Source organism: Sorghum bicolor, chromosome 4 (assembly GCF_000003195.3).
Source record: "Sorghum bicolor cultivar BTx623 chromosome 4, Sorghum_bicolor_NCBIv3, whole genome shotgun sequence".
Classification (NCBI taxonomy): Eukaryota; Viridiplantae; Streptophyta; class Magnoliopsida; order Poales; family Poaceae; genus Sorghum; species Sorghum bicolor.
The window spans coordinates 61,892,188-61,911,692 of NC_012873.2; the positions used below are offsets into that span (position 1 = coordinate 61,892,188).

General features: G+C 39.6%; 2 protein-coding genes across 2 annotated transcripts; both read right to left on the reverse strand.

The window, feature by feature from the left end:
* Positions 3,921-7,865, reverse strand: LOC8073186 (acetylornithine deacetylase). The gene is made up of 10 exons (XM_002454403.2): positions 7,429-7,865; positions 6,548-6,801; positions 6,355-6,463; positions 5,829-5,967; positions 5,683-5,740; positions 5,021-5,038; positions 4,815-4,940; positions 4,565-4,721; positions 4,451-4,484; positions 3,921-4,339 (listed from the first exon to the last, which is right to left on the reverse strand). Exons 1-10 carry the CDS (start codon positions 7,765-7,767, stop codon positions 4,230-4,232), a joined length of 1,344 nt encoding a protein of 447 aa, XP_002454448.1. The 5' UTR covers positions 7,768-7,865; the 3' UTR covers positions 3,921-4,229.
* On the reverse strand, positions 11,615-18,745 carry LOC8073187 (AP-2 complex subunit mu). Its single transcript, XM_002454404.2, has 13 exons — positions 18,472-18,745; positions 17,058-17,235; positions 16,180-16,270; positions 16,003-16,097; positions 15,806-15,895; positions 15,653-15,701; positions 15,419-15,557; positions 13,419-13,535; positions 13,217-13,307; positions 12,997-13,139; positions 12,777-12,891; positions 12,311-12,355; positions 11,615-12,232 (listed from the first exon to the last, which is right to left on the reverse strand). The coding sequence occupies exons 1-13, from the start codon at positions 18,552-18,554 to the stop codon at positions 12,152-12,154; spliced, it is 1,317 nt and encodes a 438-aa protein (XP_002454449.1). The 5' UTR covers positions 18,555-18,745; the 3' UTR covers positions 11,615-12,151.

Genomic DNA, 19,505 nt, shown 5'->3' on the forward strand with positions numbered 1-19,505 from the left:
TCGGACAAATGAGCAGGCGACTGATCGTATCTTTAGGTGCATTCATCGAGTACGTACCGCGCGGCACCAGTGAGTGAATAATGCGAGACCAATGTATGCAGTTGCAGGCTCTGTAGCTAAGCGCACCCGAGGCGGTGCACATAGCAAAGCTATAGAGCGAGTTGGAGAGGACTGTGCTTGTCCTTTGTGGCTGTGGATGCATAGATAGACTTGTATTATAGAGAAATTTTGGTTATAATCGCTGTTGTGCAATTTTTGAGTTGCATTTGCACCACCCAAGGGACTGAATAGCTTTGCCTTGGATTTCCATGAGATCAATGGACTAGCATGTGACCCATAACTCTGGCCTTGCTCAACCATAGCCTCGCTCGGTGCACATCACGTCCATCCATGCCGGCCTGACCCCATCCATGACCATGTCAGGCCTGGGTTACTTCATTCCAAGACTCATAGGCCCTGTTTGGTTCTTCTAATTAAATTTTAGGTAGCTAAATTTTAGTCACATTAGTGGCTAAAGTTCCAAACATATTGACTAAAAGGAGCTAAAATAGTTTAGTTCTATTAGTCACCTAAGAATAGATAAAATAATTTTAGCTAGCTAAAATTTAATAAGAGGCACCAAATGAGGCCATAATATCAACATTGCCCAACACGATTAGCAGAAGCCACTAAAAACACATACCATATTCGAACCCTATATATTACCGTCAAATTTTTATTAATATCCAAAAAACTCTCTCAATATTATTCTGACATATCTGATGTGATATTTAAAACAAAATCTTTTTGCAAACTAAACAAAGCCTTATAATTAGGATAGAAGAGGTAGTATATAGGTAAGGTGCATCGATCTCATAGGGAACGAAGAGCACGTTGTCGAGTCGAAGCAAAGAAACAAAGCGTGACAGGTCACGGAATGCATGCCGGCAGGACCAGCAGAACGGACCGCTGCTGATGCATGCGGACCGATACAGACACACATGCATCATGGTAGGCTGTTGCGCGCGCGGCCGAGCAGCAGGGGACCGGCCGGCCGGTACGGTGATGGCCAACGAGAGGTGATGAGCTAGCTAGTACGTCCAATGATGGCTGTTGTGCCCATCATCAGTTATATATATGCATTGCATGGCGCGCTCGCTCTCGTCGTGTTAGGCCTTGTTTAGTTCCAAAAAATTTACAAAATTTTTCAGATTCTCCGTCACATCGAATCTTCAGACGCATGCATGAAGTATTAAATATAGATGAAAATAAAAACTAATTACACAATTTGATCGAAATTGACGAGACGAATCTTTTGAACCTAGTTAGTCTATTATTGGATATTTTTTATCAAATACAAATAAAAGTGCTACAGTGTTAATTTTGTAAAAAAAATTTTGAAAGGCCTTAGGGCGTTGCATTTCATTGCACGACGACGCGCGCCTGCTCTTGTCTCCATCTACTGCGCGCGTGCGGGCCCGGCGGCGCGAGTACTGTACTACTGATGCAGGCCCTTTTACTGCTACAAAAGCTGTAGCGTCCCTGTACTTTTTAGGACAACGTGTCGATGTTGATGCGTGCCTGCCTTCAATCAGAGATGCGTCCCTGACTGCGCATCGAAAGGAAGGAAACGGCACGGAACGCTCGTACGGGTGCAGCGTTCGCTGTTACGGTTACATAGGTAGGTTCGCTAAGGTCTTGTTTAGTTCACCCTGAAAACCAAAAAGTTTTCAAGATTCTCCGTCACATCGAATCTTGTGGCACATGTATGAAACATTAAATATAGACGAAAACAAAAACTAATTACACAGTTTAGCTGTAAATCGTTAGTCCATAATTGGATAATATTTGTCACAAACAAACGAAAGTGCTACAGTACCGAAAATTTTTCACTTTTCGGAACTAAACAAGGCCTAAGCCATATTTGAAAGGTAGTATTCGTTGATTTATTATAAAAGAAAAACACTGCTGAATATCTAATAAAATCGGCAGATAAGCTTAGATGAACTGACTCGAGTACAACTTTAACATTGATTTTGTTGTTATTGGACACGGTTAACCATCTCAAATCTAATCCGAAAACTTACGTTAAATTTGAGTATTTGAACTTGTAAACATCTCAAATTAAGAGATTGTAAACTATAAAGATATAATAAATCTATTTAAATCCTACAACTTTGATATATAATTTATCTTGATCTGACATCATATGAAAAAATTATGATTTCTTTTGCACAACAATTATAACCTTCAAGGCACGAACTGGTCTATCTTTATCAGGTCGTGACTTCAATTGACAGTGATATACTGTAATTGTCCGTTGCAAAACAACCAACAGTGACCTCTAAAATCTCATTTATCTTCCCTCCATAACTCCCGCTCCAACGAAACAAATAAAAGATTTCTAAGGGTGTGATTGGTTGGTTGTATTACCCCCAACTACGTGAGATGCAAGTTTATGCATGTTGTTTGGTTGCATGTAATGCCTTCTGGGCCTGGCTTCGTGGGATGTAAAAGAAATCATCTCAGTCTATCTCTGCGGATAAGCAGATTTTGGGCATTTCTAGCAGGGAGCTAAGCTCGTTGTACAGGTGCTTACTCAGCTAATGATGTTATTAGAGATGATTAGTAAATATCAAGTGATAATAATATGTTTTAAAGAAGTTTAAGATATATATAATATAATAAGATAAAACAAGAACTTTAAGAGTATACTTATAAAATAAAAATCATGGTCATAGCCTCATATTATTTTTATCTAATGCAGCACATCTTTATACAGGTAACCAAACATCTATTTTCAATTAGACTAATAAGTACATTTAACCAAACACGATAGTATTGTATGCACTATGCACTAAGTCTATCCCATGGCCCATGGGGTCTGGCTTTCCAATATGGCAATATGAGTGAGGCTTGACCATATTTGAACCAATTACTCCCTAAACTCCTATCTTCAAACTCCTATTCTCATTTTTACTCACCCAAACCAAACGTGCAGTAGATACTAGATACTAGTACTAGAAACAAAAAAATAAACATGAGAATCAGAATCATTCTCTCTAGAAACGTTTCTTCAAGAAACCACATCCATGACAATCAGGGCTTGAACTCCGTTTGTTCCGGCTTTCATGTTGTATTGTAACAATGTCAAAGAGACCGGATTGTTGGATTGTACTCCCTCGATTCTTCTACATTATAGTTCACTACAACTTTATCTTAACTCAAACTTATTTAAATTTAACCAAGTCACTAGGAAAATACGTAGTACATTTATTTGAATCCGTCAATATTTAATGCTTTTTTAACACTTGGTCAAAGTTTCAGAATTTTGATTTAGAACAAAAATTAAAACCAACTGTAATTTGAAACAGGAGTGGCAATTGTCCTTGGGATTGTTTCTATCTGGTCTTTGTTTCAGCCTACAATGGATTTCTATCTGAAAGCTTACAAATGGGAGCCGAAGACACAACACTTCGCGCGCATCCGTGAAGAAGCTCAAGCCCAACTACAAACATTTTAGCGAGGTCCAGGCACACATAATCTCAAGCCCAACTATATTTTAGCGAGGTCCAAGCACACATCACCTCGCATTCACAAAAGGCAACAGTTTGTTTTTGTATACTAGTCCCTCTGTCTACTGTCTCTAAAAAAAGTCATTTTTAGTTTGTTGCAAGTCAAAGCATACTAGGTTTGATCAAATTTATTTAAAGAAGATGGTTACTATGATACCAAATAGAAATACTGCAAATGTATATTTCATGATGATGAACCTAATACTCCCTCCATCCTCCCTTTCCAATTTATAGATCGTTTTGGCTTTTATAGGTACATAATTTTTATTATGTATACATCATATATCTAGATATATATAGAAAAGCCAAAAGACCTATAATTTAGGATGGAGGATTGTAGTACTTATTGATATAAGACATTGATAGTTATTCTAATTTCAATAAAATTTATCATGATTTGACTAGGGAAAAAATAGAATTGACTTTCTTTAGGTCATAGGGACTGGTATAGACATGAAGTCCAAACGCCCACCTCTCTTGCAGCTACCGTAGAGTTGCAGAACAATTGCACAAAGGTGAAATGTCTCCAGTCTCAACGTGAAACAGACGCTCGAAGGCCAACTAATCTTATTGTTAGATGTCCGTGTCGCGGCCTCTTGATAAGAGTTACAAACAGATATCACTGAGCAACGAGTAATTTAAATTGGAGGTATTGGTCTATCCCAGCAAGAAGGCTCAGACCTCTTCTTCCAGTTGTGAAATGATGCTCAGAAACACCTCAAAGCCCTGGGCCATGTCTGAAAACAGGCAGTACTCATTCTTCGCATGGTACGTCTTCAGTAAGCCTGCGTGAAAGCAGTAGCAACATTAGATGGACATGTACAGTAACATTTGATGCAGGTGAAACTAGTAATCATAAAAAAAGAATTAGTTTTCTTGCTTATACAAGCACTCACCATATCCAGCTGTTTGAACATCAAATCCTTCATCCTGTAAAAGTTCGATAACGAATTTGCTTTAGTTAATGGAGATAGGGCTCAGAAAGTAAGTCTGCGCATCAATTCTCAGACCTGTAATTCCCGAATCAGAGGTAGACTCCCGGTGATGGAATATGGCTCCACTTGGCCAACTATTTCCTTGGTTGCTTTGCATAATGCATGATAGCCTCGAGACTCCAGATTGCAAGCCACCCCATTCATCACATCTCCATCAAAAGTGATTTCAAGCCTATAAAAACAAATCACTGGTAACATTAATTACCCCTTCCACCATGATGGTTACAGCTCAAGGGTAACAGAGTAAAAACATCAAATGCTTCACCTTCCTTGTAGATTTTCATCAGGAAGAATATATTTGGACACAGGACCACGAGTATCAAGTATTGTCTCAAATCTCTGATTGATGTCCTCTACATATTCCTTCAACTTCTCTATGACATGAGAAGTGCTGTACGATAATTGCAACTATCAATTCAACAGCATTTCCAGCATAGGACAAGCAGAGCAGAAGAATAGAAATGGGCTTACCTATAGAAAGGAGTCAACCTGTATACACACAAAAAAAAAACATATGGTCAGGAATAACTCCATGTTAGATGCTCAACAATTAAAAAAAAAGAGTGGTGCCATTCTTTTTTCCATCAGATCGGACTTTTAATTTGTTCACTAATAAGCACAACCCTTAAGTAACTACTAAAGTTTGGATCCATGACTAAAGTTTAATCCCTGTCACATTGGACGTTCGGATGCTAACTAGGAGGACTAAACATGAGCTAATTATAAAACTAATTACACAGATGGAGACTAATTTGAGAGATGAATCTATTAAGTCCAATTAATTCATCATTAACTAGGAGGACTAAACATGAGCTAATTGTAAAACTAATTACACAGATGAAGACTAATTTGAGAGATGAATCTATTAAGTCTAATTAATCCATCATTAGCATAGATTTACTGTAGCACCACGTTGTCAAATCACGGATTAATTAGGCTCAATAAATTCGTCTCGCGAATTAGTCTCTATCTGTGTAATTACTTTTCTAATTGGTCTATGTTTAATACTCCAAATTAGTGTCCAAACATATCTTTAGTCATAAACATCCTATATCAAGCACAAGCTCAATTTGTCCATTTGATTTTGACTGCCACTAAAGGATTGTCAAACTAAAACAGGGCAATGATTTTACCTTACATCCCCTGAAATTGTGCATTCCCCGGGAATTTGATTAAGCCCCCCACCTGGATCTGCAAAGCAGTTAGGAGTGTGAGTAGCAGTATATGATTGTTTACTTAAAAATGAACAAAGTACTAAAGAGGTCCAAGTTGTCCTTACAGCTCCATTTAGTTGGCTTCATTGTCGATGGAGTAGCAAACTTATAGAGCTTCTCTTTCTCGTGTGGAGGGAAGTCAGTGTAAAACCGTTTTTGGATTACTTTCAGCGCTTCCATGTTCATCTCCATTGCATTTATGGCCTAGAGGGAAACATACATAAAAATAAGGTACACACTTCAAAGCAATGATGGGGCTGTCTCCAAAAAAATATAATTAAATTAATAAAGCTGATGATAGATATTTTGTAGCTTAACTTTTATTCAAACAATAAATATAAATAATGGGTGACATAAAGGCACCTTCATTTCGAGGCCAAGGTTCAAAATCTTCATCTCGGTTAGATTAGAATGGTGCAGATTAATAATCATATATAGATGTCAGTGTAACAGATAGAATCATACAACTGCTACGCGTATATTTTCAAATATAGCTGAGCAACTCCTGGGAGATGACCAATTCAGCAAAAGTCATAGAAGTATAGAATACATAAAAGAACTGAAGCAGCCTGACAAGTTTGAGTCAAATACCTTATGTGCAAGGCCACTGTGGAACAGCTTCCCTGTTGCCATGAGATGCCATGGAATCATTCCACCAGTGCCGATGCACGGCTGCTTATCAGCTGTATCTATCCAAAACCTTCACAGCACCAACAATGGCCAATTAAAAGCAACACATAATCCACATAAACAACACATTAGGTTTTTAAGGCGCAATGAATACAAGGGTCCTGTCTTGAGCTTGTCAAGCAATCCATCCTTCACGAGGCCATCAACACCAATGCCAGTGACAGATGAGTTCTCCTCGTTGGCAATAAACACAGCGATGACAGAATGCTTCAAGGGTGGCTTGACCTCACCAAGCCGCCGCATTAGCTGAGCCACCAGTGCAACATGTCCAAGACAGTCAGTTGTCCCACGTCCGCAAAGCTTGTCCTTATCCTCGCTATCAAAGGTTAGTGAGAAAGGATCAAAGTCCTGCAGAAATGCGGATAAGAAAAGATCACTGAATAGATCAAGAATGGACTATGACGGGGCGTGAGTGGTTATAAAATCAAGTACAAAGTACTTCACTGGTGAAAAAAGATGACTACGAAAATAACAAAGGACTAAAACGAGACTAAAACGATGAAGATTTTTACAGGCAGCACATATGAATGAATCAGAAAACAAAGCAAATTTAACACTCTACAAAAAGTTACAACCAAAAAAATTCATGCCGTTGAAAAACTGAAAAATAAAAGATTTTTACACCAACAGAGCTAATCACATCTACCAATATATACCACTGTACTGAAACACTTTGACTCATTCTACAGAAACAAATTGATGAAGCAAAGCATGCCAGTATGAAGGATCTCCATAAATAAAAACTTTTACAATAACTCCTATTATTACCAAAACACTCCACAAATGATCACGACGCTGGAAATTTGTGCAAATTTTACATCAGTGGATCCAATCACATTCAACTATATGCTGAATTTAGCAGCTGGCCATGATGAACATAATCCCTAAAGATCACAAAATCGATTAAGCTGGATATAGAACGACGATAGCCAAACAAAATATAACCGGATTAGCAGAAAATTCACGCTGACCTACCCACTCGCTGGCGTTGGCAGGGACGACATCCATGTGCATGCCGACGAAGGAGACAACGCGGCCGGGGACGGTGCCGGGGTACTCGACGATGACGTTGCTCCTGCCCTCGACGTAGCTGATCTTCCGCACGAGGAGAGGGCCGCCCCCGGTGTCCGCGGACACCGGGCGGAGCACGTCGACGACGTGCTGCGCCACGCGCTCCTCCTGAGGCCTGTGGGTCGGCGGGTCGTTCTGCAGGTGCGCGGTCTCGCCGATCAGCTTGGAGAGGAGGCCGACGAAGCCGTCGCGGTCGAGGCTGCCCACGGTGTCCTTAAGCGACGCCGGTGCCGGGGATGCCATCTCAGACGGGAAAGGATCGGGCGGCCGGCGGCGGCGGCGGCGGTGGCAACGGAGTGGCGAAGTGAATCTACTCGAGCAAGAACTTGGTTACTTGAAGCGAAGAAGATATATGGTTGGCGTTCGCTTGTTTTATGTACTTTTTTTTTTGTCCAAGTAGACAGCAGCATTTTTTTTATAATAAATCAGCGAATAGAAACTGTAATTTTTTATACCAACTTATACTTTTAGGCTACTTCTCAAAATTTTTACAAAATTTTTCAAGATTCATTGTCACATCGAATCTTGCGACACATGAATATAGATAAAAATATAACTAATTACACGCTTTGTCTGTAATTTACGAGATAAGCCTAGTTAATCTATGATTGGACAATATTCGTCAAATACAAACAAAAGTGCTATAGTGTCATTTTGCAACTAACCAAGGCCTTAGTTGGTGAAAAATTTTGTAAAGTGGTACGATAGTACTTTCGTATTAGACAAGTATTGTCCAATCATGGACTAAGAGCAACTTTAATGGTTTTGCAATTGAGTTATGTATTCTTGGTTTTTTTTAAAAAAAATCCTAAAAATTACTCTCCAACGGTTTGGCAATTGATTTTGGCAAATAGAGGGTCAAACTGTGCATATATGTAGCAATTGACTTTGGCAAATAGAGGGTCAAACTGTGTATATATGTAAAAGTCCGCGAGGCTTGGCATTAGTAATGTTTTTGCGCGACGGAGAGACTCCTCCCACGCGCGTATCCTTCTCCCACACGCCTACTCCTTCTACCGTGCGCTGCCGTCAGGAGTTCCCGCGCGATTTGCTCCGTGGTGTCGCCATCTTTCATCAGAGTTCCAGTTACCTACTTGGTGGAGTCTCCAACGACATGGAATCCATCGGTATCGTGCCTGCGAGCTATCCTAGATGTGCCTCTCTAGAAGGACTCGCTGGCCGGCTAAATTTATCTTAAACTACAAGCGAATTGTACAATTAATTAATTTTTTTATTTATATTTAATCTCTATACATGTGTTGCAAAATTTAATGTAGCGGGAATTTTGTAAAATTTTTGAGAACTAAACAGCCCTCAGTTTTGCTGAGTGCGTGTCCTGTGCTTGGCGTGACTGGGTGGTAATGATGATATGGCCGACATGGAAATGCGTGCTATACATCCGTACTCCCTCCATTTTTTTCACCTATAAGGCCATGTTTAGTTCACTCTGGGTCTGTTTAGATTGGGAACGAAAATTTTTTGGATGTCACATCGGATGTGTCGGAAGAATGTCGGGAGGGGTTTTTAGAAACTAATAAAAAAACAAATTACATAGCTCGTCAGGAAACTGCAAGACAAATTTATTAAGCATAATTAATCTGTCATTAGCATATGTGGGTTACTGTAGCACTTAAGGCTAATCATGGAGTAACTAGGCTTAAAAGATTCGTCTCGCGATTCTCAACTAAACTGTGTAATTAGTTTATTTTTTATCTATATTTAATGTTCCATGCATGTGTCCAAAGATTCGATGGGATGGATGAAAAATTTTTGGGTGGGAAACTAAACAGGGCCTAAAAAGCAAAAAGTTTTCAAGATTTCCCGTCACATCGAATCTTGCGGCACATGCATGAAGCATTAAATATAGACGAAAGCAAAAACTAATTACACAGTTTAGCTGGAAATCGCGAGACGAATCTTTTGATCCTAGTTAGTCTATAATTGGATAATATTTGTCACAAACAAACGAAAATACTACAGTACCGAAATCCGAAATTTTTTCGGAACTAAACAAGGCCTAAGCTAAGGGCTTATTTGGCAGACCTCATTACGAGTGGTTTCTATAGAGGAGCCAAAGCCGTTTTAGCGGTTCGCCAAAATGGCTCTGACTCCTCTGCTTTTTATAAAAAACGGTTTCTCTAAACGTTTGGCAAAGCTCCTCTAGAAGAGCCAGAGCCAAAGTTAGAGAGGAACCCTACCAAACAGGCCCTAATACTCCATATTCTATTTTATCTAACATAAGTATTTAGATTACACTTTAATCATTTATTTACCTTTTATATTATATTATTTTTATTTATAAACTTAAAATCATTAAATACTATAATTTCTTATAAATTTAATGATATAAAATTTGTATTATAATAGTTAAAAATTATTAGCCTAATTATTAGTTAAAGTTGTTAAAGTTTCAATCTTGGTATATGTGTGCGCCAGATAAAATGGATCGAAGGTATATAATATAAATATTTCTATGTTTATTAACCATCTGTTTAAAATTTTTATGTAAGTTAATAACATAAGATCTATGTTTGAAATTCACTATAAGAAATATTTTCGTAACATATAATTAACATGTTGTGAAATTACATAGATATTTTAAAATTGATGATCAAACATAAAAAAAAATTGGCTTCGGACAAACCTAATACCATATATAGAAAGTTGGAGGAATTGTGCTTTAGTGTTGATCTTATGTTGACGTCCAAATCGATTGCCTAAAAACACTTAGAACAACTCTAACAGAACCATCAAATAAGTTCCTAAACTAAAATTTAAAGACTCAGCCAAAAAATATAGATCAAACGGAGCCTTTATTCAAATCCTCAAATTAGGGAGGCCCTAAAATCTACTTACCAGGTGAGTGGTTGTTTTCTAGCTCCTGCATGTGCCTTCCCTTCTCTTCCCTCTGTGTCACGGTACCCCTAGGCCCTAGACCTCCCACCACGCCCTTGAGCTCCGAGCTCCTTCCTGTCGTGCCCTGAACTCAGGGTCCGCCTAGCATTCTCTCGAAGCGGCGACTCTCGACTGGCTCCGGTGTGGACTAGGGCCTTGTTTAGTTGGAGAAATGAAAAAAAAATCGGTCAATGTAACACTTTTGTTTATTTATAGTAAATATTATTTAATTATAGACTAATTAGTTTTAAAAGATTTATTTCGCAATTTATACGCAAACTGTGTAATTAGTTTTTATTTTTAACTATATTTAAAATATTTCATACATGTGCCGCAAAAATTTGATGTAGCGGAAAATTTTAAAAAGTTTTTGATTTTGGGAATGAACTAAACAAGGCCTAGCTACAACGTTCACTTTGCTGATCCGTTCGCTGATTTGGCTAACAGATATGACACATAAGTTCAAGCGATTATCTATATGAAACTCACTTTACTCACATAAAACTTTGATCCTATCTTTTTATCAATACTTACTCTATTCTAAACTGTAAGTTGTTCTTACATTTCTAAATATATAATTTTTATTTTATATTTAGGCATAATTAATATCTAGGTGCATAATACAATGTTAGCATATTTATTAAGTTAATAGTATATTTAATGTTTATAAAACTTAGTAATTTATTTTTTTATGCTTATGAAACTCGGACACTCCAACGAAACTGACTTAGGTAGGTAAATAAATACTTTTGACAAAGGCGGTAAATACTTTTGACGAGGATATCACAAAACAGACAAATGCGATTTGATCCCGAGGGAGTGCGTCGCGTGTCTGTCCTGGGATAGCCATCCGCTGGCCACGCTGGCTGCTTTTTCGTTAGACGGCCAGAGTCCTCTGTGTCTGTCTCTTTCCGCTCAGCCAGGCAAAATATTTGCAGTCCAAGGCCTTGTTTAGTTCCCACCCAAATCCAAAAAGTTTTCAAGATTTCCCGTCACATCGAATCTTGCGACACATACATGAAGCACTAAATATAGACGAAAACAAAAACTAATTACACAGTTTGCTTATAAATCGTGAGACGAATCTTTTGACCCTAGTTGGTCTATGATTGGACAATATTTGTCACAAACAAACGAAAATGCTAAAGTAACGAAATCCAAAAAGATTTCGCATCTAAACAAGGCCCAACTGAAATTCACATTAACATCTTTGCCGAGGCAGTGCTCAACTCATAAGCGCCAAAGCCTCACAACCATAAACTTTCTATACAGCAATATTCAATGGCACAATGTACCTCCACATCAGACACTACAATTGTCAAACACTACGATTTACCAGATCTTTGGCAGCGAATGTTTGTACACTGTTATGCAAGTGAATCCATTGATCCATTTGAAGGAGAAAACAATACAAACTGAACGGGTGTATTGATCAACAAACAAGGAAAGCTACAGCCAAATATACAGGCAAAAAAAACTCCCTACTACAAACAGGGCATGGAGGGGAGAACAGAGATCCCAGACTACAATGGAAATTAGAAACACAAAGAAAATTGTCTGGTCTGCCCTGCCCCACCCTCTGTTGAAGTACAAAGTTTCAGATATTTGTGTCACAATATACGCGCTTTATGATCATGCATGATGCCACAGAGTGATCTCTGTGGATAGCTGCTCAAAGCAGACCGACAAATATCGGTTGTCACTAATACCTTAATCTTGTATGAATTTGTTGCTAACACCTTATCTCATATGAACCAGCTCTCGTGATGTAGCGAACCCACTCAACAGTGTTGTAACCACTCTTCTCCCAGACCTGGAAAAAATGTATCACACTATGAGATTTTCCATCTCAGATGTTACAGGGGTTTGAACCAACACTTGGTGCACATACCTTAAGGAACCGAACACGTAAACCAGAAGCAGTGAACATTGGAACCTACAGGATCAAGAAACACATCACTACATCATATAGAGCACGGAGGATAATGCTCAGAGAACAGTCAAACAAAGCATAACAGTATGAATTATGATCAACATATTCTATTACAATGACAAAGCATGAGCAGATATTATACGTGACAATACAAGCCAATGCCTTGAAACAAAATTCTGATGCCAAAAACTACAAAACTCAATTTCTTGTAGGTCCAAGCACAGTTCATAAACAAAGAATGTATATTTAAGCTCTCTGCTACTATCCATATCCAGTTCCAAATTGCAATACACAAAATGAAGCACAAAGAATGTGTTCAATTTCAGAAACATGTGTTGTCAATCAAGGGTAGGGTCCATATAAGAGAATTGGACCCCGGGTCCATGCAATTTAACTCCCCTTCAATTGGGGATAAGAGTATTACCTGGAATTCCATCTGGATAGGTGGTCTGTTCCAAGACTTCTTTTCACCCATGGTAGAGATCAACTCCACCTCTGCGCTCATAGTTGCCTCAGTCTGTCCAGGGAATTTCCTGATCCTGTAGTTTTAAAAGTGTGTGTCAGTTAAAATAGGTTTACTACTTGCAATGTGAGTGGAAAAGGTTCTTAAAAGGATAAAAGTAACTCCCAATGGTAACACATACTTCCACACCAGTGAATCAATCGAAGCATTGTATTTTGCTTTGCCTGACGTTGTTTGGAAACTAGTCTTAGCCGTCTGCTTTGGAACCGGAACTTTAACGACGACACCAAGTGCAAACATCTTAGCACCGAAAACACTCTTGACCTATGTCAAAAAAATGAGGTTCATGTTAGCAAAATTCGATTGTGACCCCATGTACCCACTCATGTACATATGCTTACTTTCACATTGATCTCCATGCGTGTTCGGCCCAATTCCTTGATTGTTGGTAGAACACGGAATGGGAGGTTTACACCCTCTGTGATTCGATACCTGCAACAAATTTATCTATCAAAACTGAAAAGCCAGCCAAAGTGCAATTGATAATGTAAGTCCTTAGTGGGGACAAAATTACAAGCATAAAAGAGGAATCAAAAGCTTTACTTCATCAATTCAAATTCACCATCTGGTGGTACAAAACTGACTGTCTTTTCTGAGTTAAATCTTGTTAAGTTGACACACTGGTGGAATGTGACATCATCAAGTTCAATGGTCTTCCCACTGTAGAGCAAGAGAAATATGGCACACAATCAGTAACAAATTAGCAAAAAATGACAAAGACAGTGCCAAAATGTATTAATGAGCAAAACAACCATGATGCATGCAGATTTCCTTTTGAGATTTTTATATGGCAAATTTTGCCACAGGACATCACACATAACGTCGTATTGGCCATTTCATACCCATAAGCGCTGAAATATAGCAGGTACTATTATGGCATTATGAACATGTGGATCTTTGCTGCAGCACACTGCAATGATTATAATAATCATTTATGTCATTCTAGGAAAGAGGAGTGTGAATTGACTTTTTGCCCTTGCCTTCATCTTCCTCCGGTGGCGTGGACACATCCCTCTCTCTCTCTCTCGTCCACCCAAAACTCCGCCTTCTTGCCGCCGAGCAAGAGCACAAAGAACAGGGTCAGCTCAATGTCATAGATCGGGAGGTCGAGTGCATCCAGTGCTGCCACAGGCTGTCAGGACTCAGGAAAGCAGGCTGATCCCGCCTATGTAAATCACAGGAAACAGGATGAACGAGCTGGCAAGTGGCAGTCCACACTCACGACAACCTTCTGGTGCACGATGTTTGACTCGCCCAGTGGTGAGGTTGTTCTAGTGGACGTAGAGGCCGGGCGGGTTGGAATACCAGAACTCATCATTTGCAGGGACAGACTTCCAGAACTACCCGGTAGGTCTTAGGCAGAATGCTCGCAAGCTTGGACCATGAATCCAACGAATTTCTGGATGCGGAACCAGAAGCCGCCGCTGTTGCGCATGCCCTCTGAGATTGTACCATGCCGGCGGTTTTGGTGTTGCCTGATCAGGGTCCACACAGCCGGCGGTGGAAAAGGATCATGCGCCGCCAAGGTAAGCAGGGGGCCATGGAACTCGAGGGACATGCTAACATGGTGCATAGGTCATGGACGAAGTTCTTGAGCATGACAGAAAGCACACTGCCAGGCAGGGACCAAAGCAGCACAGAATAGCATGTGACCCCCTTGCGGTGGTCCAGCGGATGCTGTGGGGGATGGGGTCGGCGATGGCGGTGGCGGTGGTGCGGAGGAGCTTAGCACTGTCGAGCTCGATCCAGACAACCGCGATGCAATCGTACTGAACTACTGATCACGGTGATGGAAGTGAAGGAGAGCACGATGAGGACAAGGGCGCAGAGAACCTGGAGAGCGGCGCGTACACAGACTTGGCAGGGGGGTGCCATAGGCGTTGGCGAAGGACTGAAGGAGTGCGAGATCAATGACACGACATAGACAGGGTCTTGTGCTGCTGCAGCGAGGCAAGATGCGTCCATGCTTCAGATAGACGAGAGGATTGAGAGAGGGATGTGTCCAAAACTCCACGTCACCGGGAGGATGAAGATGAAGGCAAGGGCAAAAAACTCATCACACCCCTTCTCTCTAATAAAATTGCATAAACGAATATTATAATAGTTGCCATGTGCTGCAGCAAAGGTCCACACTTTCATAATGGTACCTGGCATATTTAGAGCTTGCGTGTGAAATGGCAAATACCATGTATGTTTGATGTCATATGGCAACATTTCCTTTTTTATATTCCCTCCAGTCCTGTTTCTTAGGTGCAGCGTCTAGTAAAACGAATGATGTGTCGATGGTTGCGCTCATGCAAACAAGGAGTTACTCCCACCAATGGTTGCAAGGATGCATGCACTGCTGACACCCCTTCATTTTCTCAACGCCAATAGTTTTAATCCAGCTATTTGCATGGATGCATGCAGAGGAAGCACAGCCTCTTCGTTTTCTGTTGGAGACTTAATTTTTCTCAAGATGCCTAATAATACGGACATTTTCTAAAACCCATTAACGCCTAACAAAACGTACTGGAGGGAGTAATAATCAAGAGAGGGTTTACCTCTTTGCTGGTCTGGACTTTAGTTGGGCCTCTTTTTCAAGTCCAATCTTGTCATTTAGTCCCAGCTTCAGATCAGGCATTCCAGAAAGGAAGCATTTCATAAGAATCTTTCCCGTCACATCACATCTTAGAACACTCCCTACAGGAATGACACATTTATACACAAGGAACATCAATTAATACAATAGGGAAAGACAACTGTGAGGTCCAAAATCAGGTTCGCCCATAGAGTACCTTTCGAAGACATAAGAAGGTTTACACTCTCAACTATGTCCAAGAAAACCTGAAAAAAAAGAAGATTACTCCACTAGTGCAACTAGTAGATGAACAAAAGTGCAAAGAATGGGATCAAATAAGACAACAAGTTCACATATATAGTTTAAGCACCTCATTCTTCTTGTACACAAGTCCCTCTCTTCTCCAACCAACAGCACCAGTGACTTGAAGAGTTGCATTTGGAACAGGCTTGTCTGAGGGCTGTAAGTGCATAAATGACAGGATATTCAGATGGTTCACAGAAAAACAAAACTATCATCATACAATTTGATGTAAACTTTTAGCTTTTCAGGTTCAATTTTTCTAACCTTTGAGGAAAATGGTGACCGAACACCTTCTTGAGTTATATACAACTTCAAGATTTCAGGTGACAGATTTTGAGGATAACCAAAATCCATGATCTCTGTACAATTATCAACGGCTGGATGAATGAACAGAAATATCCATGTTGCAGTAGGCAAGTAAAGAATAAGATGCTTAATTACCATCAAGAAGTTCATATATCAAAACAAAATTATTCCTGATAGCGTCTTCATCAAAAGCTCCACCGAAGTAGGACTTGAAGAGAGCCACTGCCTGATAGTTTCAAATAATATTAAGTACTTAAGTCAAAATGATAAAGAATGAGTAGATCACTGTGAGTATGAGTTATTTAGAAAACTACAGGACATTTTCAAGTTCTTTGCAATGAACTAATAGCTAAAATTTTGTTTCTAAATCATGCTAGCTTGTTCAGATCAGAAGGGTTTGGGGTTTCATTCAAAGTTCTAAACAAACCACAGGATTTTTTTAGCAGACTACATCGCAGTAGTCCTATTAGAATATGTTTACAACATTAACAACAATGAAGTGTATCAGCACAAGAAACCATAGGATTTTTTGTGTTCCAGATTACAAACATATCATGAATACCCACCATTAGCAAAAAAGTTCATGGATCCTTTTTTTTAACTCTCTTGAAATATCACAGAACAATGTTTAGCAGGCAACTCATAAAATTTGTACAGCGCATTAAGTGACAAATCGGTTCCTCTTCGAGTCTCACAAATTCCAATTACACATCTACCCTATATTTTCTCTACTCATATGTGCCACATTCTATGTACGGACTTGATTATGATTATGAAAGTAATGGAATGGAATGGAATAGCGAAAAAATTAAGTGGCTAGTTCCTCCTTTTCATTCTGGAAAACTAACATGCAAAACAGGTGGAAGGCAGATAATTTGTTCCACAGAATTCATCAAAACTACCATTTCAAATTTTGTATTTCAAACTCCTAAACCAACAAGACTGTAATATGATTTCATGGGCTATGCAAATTCCGTTTCAAATGTATGCATAACACAGAAAGTGTAGCATACCTCGACAACAAATTTGAAAGCACAAGCAACATTAGCATTGCTGCTAACAACAATCACAATGTAAACATTACTGATCCTCATATAAAGGAAGGAGCAGCCTCCTATCTGGCGAACAGGACACGTGCCAAGTTCTTTTGTTTGCATGATATGCATTCTGAATGCATCAACCATATTTCCCCTGCATAAACATACATGAAAACACTAATCACTAAATTTATGTTGATCAAGTAAGCAAAATATGGGAATAAAGGAACCAAAATGAACCCACAGAATGATTATTGTTGAATAATGTAAAAATGGTAGAAACAACAAGGGTATAGATGGTGGTAGTAAATTAGTGTCGTCAAGAAAGAGTAGTCATTTTCAAAATGGAAATAAAATGACTCTGTTACTGAAGATATGCCTTATAATGTAAATGAAACTGTATTGCTTGGTATGAACGAATTCGAGCTGTTTGGTTGTATCTGTGGTAACGCAAATGCAAACGCAAATGAAACAAAGCTACGGACGTTACCGGTGGGGGATAGATTTGAACTAATTCCATTTACATTTGCGTTACCATGGAAGGAACCAAACAGCACGTACGAGCATAGACCGTTTCAGATTCATGCTGTCAAAATGGGGTCCAATTCATAAATTTTCTCTGCAAATATACCTAGGGCCTTGTTTACTTCCAAAAAATTTTGCAAAATAGGAATAGTAGCACTTTCGTTTGTATTTGACAAATATTGTCCAATTATGGACTAACTAGGCTCAAAAGATTTGTCTCGTCAATTTCGACCAAACTATGCAATTAGTTTTTATTTTCATCTATATTTAATACTTCATGCATACGTTTAAAGATTCGATGTGACGGGGAATCTGAAATATTTTGCAAAATTTTTGGGGAACTAAACAAGGCCCTAATGCCAAAACCCACTATGAATGATCAAGTCAACTATGCAGCAATCGACATTAGTGAGCACTCGCTAGTTCACTACAACAAAGCTTAGTCCCTAAGCAAGTTGGGATAAACAAGTTGTGGATAGTCTGAAATGACAAAAACTAGTAGCCTGGTACACAGCCCTAGGTGAAGCACTCTAGGTAAATCTAACGAATTCTCCGATCAAGTGATTAATAGTCTCTTTCTCCATTCCAGAAAGCAAGTAGCTCCACAATCGCTACCGAGAGCATCCTTTCCAAAATGTAACTCTCAGCGTAACCTTGGCACGACCAGATTTTAGCAGCTGACGAGTCAGATCACCTAGGCCTGCTTCCCATCTCAGCCCCGCCGTGCGGAATTTTCAAGAAGAAAAATAAAATGGATGAAACTCTATAATCGCGATCTACGCAGACGCGAGCTAGAAGCGAACTAATCGGTCCCTCCCAGGGGCCCCTAGATCTAACGCTCCAAGCCCACCACAGCAAGACGTACCCGACATCGTCACGGTAGAGGCGGTTGATGAGGACGTCCCCGCGGAGGTTGAGGAAGTAGATGGCCGACGCTGCCACCGGCATCGTCGCCCGCCTTCCCGCCGCCCGAGCGTCCGGCCGCCGCCCTTATCTCGTGGCCGGTTCCACGGCGCGCCTTCAGGTACCACTCGAGCTCCGGTGGTCTGCTGAGTCCGTAGCTCGCCGGACGGTGAGGAGGGCGCGGGGTTTGGTTAGATCTCGCGGCAGCACGAGCACCAAAGTCGTCTTCCCGTCCGGGATGGGAGCTTTCGGTGTGTTCTTTTTTGCAGAATAGACCTTTCTGGATGGCGTATTTGCTTGGTCGTTTTTGGAACTTCGGTAGGTGACCTGGAATTGGACCCCACTGAGCATCAAACTTTCAATTTCATCTGGTGCTGAATTCAGCACTGGATTTTCCCCCAAAAAATGGGTTTTAAGTAGAAATCATTTGAATTGCTTAATAAATCAAGAGGTACATGAATCAAAGTAGGCAACAAGTTTAGGTACTCCTTTGGCCTCGATAAACCTAACTCCTCTATAAAACATAAATAAATGTTTAACTAGAAGAGACATGTTCAGTCTCCACCTAAAGCTTGTTCTGTCATGCTTATTATTAGTTTTGACTTTAAAACAAGTAGCTTTTTGTTGGATCTAGTTAGAAATTATTAGAAAATTTAGTTACTTTTTATTGAATTGTAGTATAAAACTTTGTAAATGGTTGTTATGGCATTGATACATTTTATACTTATATTATATAAAGAGCATAAAAAATGGAAAAAAAAATCAAAAGTTATGCTCCAAAAACAGTAATAGTAGGGCATCAAAAATTTATTGTGGTCTTCGGTGAATTAATAACAATGCATATAAAGAGCTAATGAGATTTATTAGACGTTCTAGTGTTTGTCTATTATGAAAAGTGCAAATGAAGGATGGATACCTTCTAATTCTTAAGTAAGTAACCAAAACGACGTTAAGCGATATATTTTGAAAAGTTATCTTTCTATGCTTCATTTTCAT

Bases quoted from the DNA above. Each gene is read 5' to 3' on its own strand.
- LOC8073186 (XM_002454403.2), bottom strand. From the start codon at position 7,767: ATGGCATCCCCGGCACCGGCGTCGCTTAAGGACACCGTGGGCAGCCTC. The intron at 6,464-6,547 runs GTATTCATTGCG...GGTGCTGTGAAG, and splicing joins AAGCTCAAGACAGGACCCTT to GTTTTGGATAGATACAGCTG. The intron at 4,340-4,450 runs GTGAGTGCTTGT...GCTTTCACGCAG, and splicing joins TGTTCAAACAGCTGGATATG to GCTTACTGAAGACGTACCAT.
- LOC8073187 (XM_002454404.2), bottom strand. From the start codon at position 18,554: ATGCCGGTGGCAGCGTCGGCCATCTACTTCCTCAACCTCCGCGGGGAC. The intron at 16,098-16,179 runs GTAATTAAGCAT...ATAATTGTACAG, and splicing joins GATATATGAACTTCTTGATG to AGATCATGGATTTTGGTTAT. The intron at 15,896-16,002 runs GTTAGAAAAATT...ATGCACTTACAG, and splicing joins GGTCACCATTTTCCTCAAAG to CCCTCAGACAAGCCTGTTCC.